The 6496-nt window shown below is 48.4% G+C and overlaps 1 protein-coding gene across 1 annotated transcript; it reads right to left on the reverse strand.

Annotated features, from left to right (window-relative positions):
- Positions 1-2153: 2153 nt before the first annotated feature.
- On the reverse strand, positions 2154-4805 carry LOC139064476 (uncharacterized). The gene is made up of 2 exons (XM_070547794.1): positions 3514-4805; positions 2154-2240 (listed from the first exon to the last, which is right to left on the reverse strand). The coding sequence occupies exons 1-2, from the start codon at positions 4800-4802 to the stop codon at positions 2237-2239; spliced, it is 1293 nt and encodes a 430-aa protein (XP_070403895.1). The 5' UTR covers positions 4803-4805; the 3' UTR covers positions 2154-2236.
- Positions 4806-6496: the final 1691 nt, after the last annotated feature.

Below are 6496 nucleotides of genomic sequence, written 5' to 3' on the forward strand. Positions count from 1 at the left end.
CTAGCCTACAGACAACGAGGGGGGGAGAGACAGGGGAAACACTAAGACAAACAGTAAATAAACCTAGGAAACTAAGTCAACAAAGTAGAACTACCACAAAAAAGCTTTAACTAATACATCCTAACAAAATCTGGTAAACTCAATAGAGCTTCAGAACGTCTGGTTTCTGGTTTCTTCATTATCAAGCTCCCTGCTTCCAGGAGCCAGATGGAATGTTCCACTTCCTGCATGGAGTTACACTGGGTGTGTCCCCTCTCTCTGCCAGTTCATCCAATCTCAGAATACAAATGATGATAGTTAATGATCAAAAAAACTATGTGCAAGATAAATTACTAAATGTGTGCACCCATTAGTAAACTTACAATATTGCAACAAAATGAAATAATAAACCAGCGTGTGGAAAAAATATATTTAAATAATACTGACACTGAGAAATGGCTGGAGGAACCTCCACACACTCCCCCTCCTCTGGAAACTCCATGGGCCAGCTGGACAGGTAGTCAGCAGTGGAGTTTTGCTTCCCAGGTATATGATGAATCTCAAACTGGAAGGCTTGCATCGCCAGGTACCAGCGAGTTATTCTGCTGTTCGAGTCCTTCATCCTCTCAAGCCACTTTAGAGCCTTGTGGTCCATTTCTAGGATGAATCTTCTCCCCAACAGGTAGTATTTGAATGAATCCAAAGCCCATTTAACAGCCAGGCACTCCTTTTCTACTGTTGAGTAGCGGGTTTCCCTTGGGAAAAGTTTCCTGCTTATGAAAGCAATCGGATGTCGTCTGTCTGGAGGCCCTTGAAGCAACACAGCCCCTAGGCCACGATCAGATGCGTCCGTCTGCAAAACAAATAGTTGTTTGAAGTCTGGACAATGTAACACTGGAGGTCCACTTAAGGCATGTTGGATGTCCTCAAATGCCATCTTCGCTTCGTCTGACCACTCGAGCTGGTTAGATCCTTTGAGGCTGGTCAGATCTGTAAGCAGAGCAGCTCTGGCAGAGAAATTAGGGATGAATATATGGTACCAACCCGACATGCCCAGAAATGATCTCAGTTGCTTTCTGGTTTGTGGCAAAGGGCATGACTGAATGGCTTGAACCTTTTCAATCTGAGGCTTAATGACTCCATTGCCAATAATGTGTCCCAGGTATTGTACTTCCTTCTTCGCCAGCATGCATTTAGCTGCATTCACAGTCAGACCTGCAGTGTGAAGACACTCAAACAAAACTGTGAGATGTTCAAGATGTTCCTCCCAGCTGTTACTGTAGATGACAATATCATCCAAGTAGGCAGATGCAAAGTGAGATTTTCCTTCCAATACCTTGTCCATAAGTCTCTGGAACGTTGCAGGTGCTCCATGCAGCCCAAACGGCATGACTGTAAACTGGTAAAGGCCCCAGGGTGTTCTGAAGGCAGTCAGCTCACGGGATCTAGTGGCAAGAGGAACCTGCCAATAACCCTTGGAGAGATCAATGGTGGTAAGATATTTTGCTCTGCCAAGACAACCAATTAGGTCATCAATACGAGGAGTTGGGTAAGAATCAAATTTAGAAACAGAGTTCAGGTATCGGAAGTCTATACAGAACCTCAAGGTGCCATCTTTTTTCAGTACCAGGACAACAGGATTGCACCATTCACTCTGGGAGTTCTCAATAATTCCCAGAGAAAGCATCAACTCAATTTCCTCCTTTAAAGGCCCCAAGAGGCGCTCAGGGATCCTGTAGCTCCTTCGTTTTACCACTGCATCTCCTTTCAAAAGAATTTCATGTTTGATATAGTCTGTACACCCAGGATTATCTTGAAAAATATTGGCATTACAGATGGCCCTCACCTGTGACTGCTGCTCAGGGGACAGATGGCTCAGGTCAAGCCTAGAAGTCACCTGTAGAGGGAGGTATTGTTCTTCCACCTCCTCTTCTGTCACACTTCTGATGAGAAAAACATCTTGTTTCTCCCTTTCCTCAGACCTTGAAATCCACTCCTTCAGGAGATTAATGTGGAGGACTCTGGTACTACGCCTCTCACCTGGACTACAGACTTTATAGGTCGTGGGACCGAGCTTTTGAATGTCCTTGCCACTGAGCCAAAAGCTTACTGTCTTCAGTGGGTAGTAGAACCAAAACTTTTTGACCTGGTTCAAAATGCCGCTCTCGAGCAGTTCTGTCATACCAGGTTTTTTGTTTTTGCTGGGAGACCTTCATATGCTCCTGAGCCAAGGTGGTCATCTTCTCCAGCTTGTCCCTCATCTGGAGAACATATGAAACTATGTTAACAGGCTCCTTTCCAGATTTCTCCTTCTCCCACCTAGTTTGGGGAATCTCTCGATAGGCAAACAAAAGGTATGGGAGCCACTGATCCCAATCAGACCTTTATTCATTGATGAACTTACGAAGCATGTTTTTAAGGGTCTGGTTAAATCTCTCTGTAAGGCCATCAGTTTGTGGATGATATGGCGTTGTTCTCAGCCTACTAATACCAATCAGCTTGTACACATCCTTGAGCAACTTGGACATGAAATTGGTCCCTTGATCTGTCAATATTTCTTTAGGGAACCCAACTCGTGCAAAAAACTGAACCAGGCAAAATGCAACAGTCTTGGCTTTAACAGACTTCAACGGAAACACTTCTGGATATTTTGTGGCATAATCAGTAATAACCAACATAAATCGGTTACCTGATTTGCTTTTCTCCACTGGGCCCACAACGTCCATCCCCAAACGTTCAAATGGTGTCATTATGATGAGAAGAGGCTGTAGGGGAGCTCTTGCTGCGAATCGGGCTGATGTTTTTTGACACTGAGGGCAACTCCTGCAAAAACTGGCAACATCTCTGTACAATCCCGGCCAGTAGAAATACTGTTGGATACGGGCTAAGGTCTTATTTTTCCCTAGGTGGCCAGCCCAAGGAATTGAATGGCCCAAAGATAAAACAGTTTCTCTGGCTGCTCTAGGTACCACAAGCTGTTTCAGTTCTCCATGTTGTCTATAAAGGATGCCATTTTGCAAACAGAATTCCTTTGCAGTCCCACCTTCTTCAGCTCCCTTAATAAGGTCAGCCAAGCCTGCATCCTGATGCTGCAGCTCAAGAATGTTGTCAGGAATTTCAAATCTTAGCTGTACCTCAGGTTCAGGTAACAGAGTGGACACTGTTGTGTTTTTAAATTTGTCCCGTTTGCGCTGCCTACGAGACTTTTGTTCTCTAGTTGGGCCAGCTTCAATCTCAGCCCCAAAAAATGGTAAAGCTCTTAAACTGCGATCATCTTCCCTTGGAGCTTTCAACTGAGACCGTGTTATTGCCACATTGCACATTTTAGGATCGTTAATCAAGTCAGTGAGAACTGGTAAATCATTCCCCAAGACAACAGGAAATGGTAATCTGTCCATGACACCCACATTTAATAGGTACACATGTCCTTGCACTTTCATATAGACGTCCGCTGTTGGATATTGTTTTTCATCACCATGCACACAGCAGATTGGTATTGTTTCAGAAGTGCAGATGTGAGCTGGTGAGACGTACCTGCGATGAACCAGTGACTGGGTGCTTCCTGTGTCAATCAGAGCCTTAACTTTCTGTCCATCTATCTCCACTGTGGTCTCCACCAACAGCTGGTTCATTGGGTTTGGGGCATGGTTCCCTCTGGGCACAAAATACATCTGGGAGAGTTTAGCTGGATTTTGTGGACACACCGGTTTTGTGTGGCCTTCTTTCCCACACAAATAACAGACAGGTTTCCGCCCCAGATTTTTTGTTTGACTGGGAAAATATTTCTCCCTTCCACATGGCTTACCAACATTCTCTGTCGGACTGGTGTTACCTGGCGCAGGGGTATAATCCTTTTTCATAGCCTTATAAGCCCATGATTGGTTCCTTCGACGGGCTGCCACAAACGCATCTGCCAAAGAAACTGCCTCTGCTGCGTCCCTTGGATTACGCTCCTTGATCCAAACTTGGAGTTCTGGCGATAGCATTCGGAAATACTGTTCAAGGATTATTGTTTCATTAATTTCATCAATGGTCTTACCTCTGGGTCTGACCCATCTCCCATAGAGCTCCTTTAGTCTCACAAAGAGTTCTCTGGGGGACTCATTTGGTTCAACTTGAAGAGAACGGAACCTCAGACGATAAGTCTCACTGCTTATTTCATATTTCTGCAAAATAGCAGCTTTAACATGATCATAGTCCATTGATGCATCCACATCCATATGTACATAAGCACTTCTGGCTTTACCCGTCAATAGTGGAATCAAATGGAATGCCCAGTCAGATCTCGGCCATCTACATGCACATGCTATTCTTTCAAAAGTTATAAGAAAATGCTCAATGTCATCCTCTTCACTTAGCTTTTGCAATCTTGGTTCTTTATCGGAAGGATGAACAGAAACTGAGTCACCTGATTTTGAACAGCGTGGTGCAGGCTCCGGTTCCACCTCATCCCAATCAGCATACTCATGAGGCCTCTCATGGTCTGCAGGCCCCAAACCTGCAGAGAAGCGGGCGTGGTCTTGCTCTCCAGGTAGCAAGCCAGCAGAGGTCTGGGCCTGAAACTCTTGCTGAAACAGACTGAACTGGTGTTGAAGATCTTTAAATCTTTGATCCTGGCGTACAATCACCTTCTCCCACTGTACCTCATGGGCTTCCTGTCGTCCAATGTGAGCTTGAAGGATGCCAGCCAGGTCTGATATTTTTGGCTCTCTGCCATGAACTTCCTCTTCAGCAGAAGCTCCACAGCCCTCACTCCCATCCTCTGTCTGTGCTTCTCTCTCTAAAGGGGCTGACTTGATTTTACCAGATTTGGTTCCCTTCATTGTAGATTCGTCAGGATAAAAGAAGAGAAAAAAAAATTGGGAGAATCTATTTACCAATGTCCTTTAACTGGAAGATCCCACCTCTGCCACCAACTGTCAGGGACCGAGCAGTAAAACTCCTCCATAGCTCTGGTTTCAGAGGGAGAGAGAGAGAAAAGGTGCCCACGGGGAGGACTGGTACCTGGTTGTAGCCTGATCTCCATGTCATATGGGCGGTGAGGCAGCAGTGTGGTGGCGCGTCGCTTATCGAAGACTGCAGCCAGGTCTCAATAGGGTAGTGGCGGATTGGGCGGTAGAGGACCAAGACCACCAGCCGGGCGGTCTGCCATGGACGGAGGAGGAGAGAGGTGGGCCTGGCACTGGGTCCCCCAGCCTAAAAGGCGGTTCTGGGACCAGGGAATCTGGGGGTCGTGGAGACGGAGCCAGGGGAACCCCAAGATTAGAGGAGAGGAGGGAGCAGAGATGATGAGAAAGTGGAGGGTTTCCCAGTGGCCTTGGAGGACCATCTGGAGAGACTGGGTTCGGTCTTGGACAGGATAGGGCTGGGGAGGTCTGCCGTCCACCGAGGTCACCGGAACAACTCATTCCAGGGGAGTCAGGGGGATCCGTAGGCGTTTAGCCAGATCCACATCCATGAAGTTGTCGGCGGCCCCCGAGTCCACCAGAGCATGTACCTGATGTGAGGTCTCATCGTGTAGGAGGGTGACAGGAAGGAGGAGTCAGTGGGAAGAGGTAGAGGCAGAGGGTGACCCGGGCTGAGCTACCCCGATACTCAGTGGGTTCCTCCGTTTCCCGGCCGTAATGGGCAGTCCAGGCGCCGGTGGTCGGGAGAGCCACAATAGGCACAGAGACCCTCGCACCACCGTCGCTGTCTCTCCTCCGGGGGAAGGTGGCCTAGCTGCATAGACTCCTCAGTAGAAGTGGGTCTGGAAGCTGGAGTTGGTGAACGAGGAAGAGGTCCGTGCACTCTGAGTGGGCGAGTGGATGATCTGGCTCGAACCAGAACCTGCTGGTCGATGCACAAAGCCAGGTCGGCAACCTCATCCAGGGTCTGGGGTAGTTCTCTTCCCACCATCTCGTCTCGGATGTAGGGCGCCAACCCCTCCAAAAAAACAGCTCGAAGGGCAGAGTCATCCCACTGTAGTTTGGCCGCGATGGTGCAAAACTCTGACGCATAGGCGCACACAGAGCGTTCACGTTGGCGGAGCTTTAAGAGACGTGCTTCAGCCCCCACTTCGCTACTGGGTGGAACGAAGGTCTTCCTGAGGGCGGCCACAAAAGCAGCATAGTCATTGCAGGTAGGGGATTTAGAATTATAAAGAGCAGCGGCCCACTCCTGAGCGCGTCCAGAAAGCAGGGAGGTGAGGTGCGCAACCCGAGAGCGGGCAGTGGGGAAGCGTCCCGGTTGGCACTCGAATTGCATATCGAGGGAGGTGAGCAGACCATCTGGGCTCCCAACCTCTCCATTCCACCTCTCCGGTAGGCTGAACTGCGGCTCCTCCTTAGGTGGAGCGAGGGCTTGCTGCCGGAGAGCATTGAGGGATGTAGTCAACTGAAGGGTGAGGTCGGTCAGGGAGTTCACCTTGGTGTTGAGCCGATCGACCAAGGCGTGGAGCTGAACTATCTCCTTCTTCATTTGCTCAAACTCCGCTGGGTTAACGGACTCAGTCATCCTGTCAGACTGGTCGGCTGGA

Source organism: Nothobranchius furzeri, unplaced genomic scaffold (genome assembly GCF_043380555.1).
Source record: "Nothobranchius furzeri strain GRZ-AD unplaced genomic scaffold, NfurGRZ-RIMD1 Scf031, whole genome shotgun sequence".
NCBI classification, from domain to species: domain Eukaryota; kingdom Metazoa; phylum Chordata; class Actinopteri; order Cyprinodontiformes; family Nothobranchiidae; genus Nothobranchius; species Nothobranchius furzeri.

What these genes read in the sequence shown, in the direction of transcription:
- LOC139064476 (XM_070547794.1), bottom strand. Translation starts at nt 4,802, where the DNA reads ATGAAGGGAACCAAATCTGGTAAAATCAAGTCAGCCCCTTTAGAGAGA.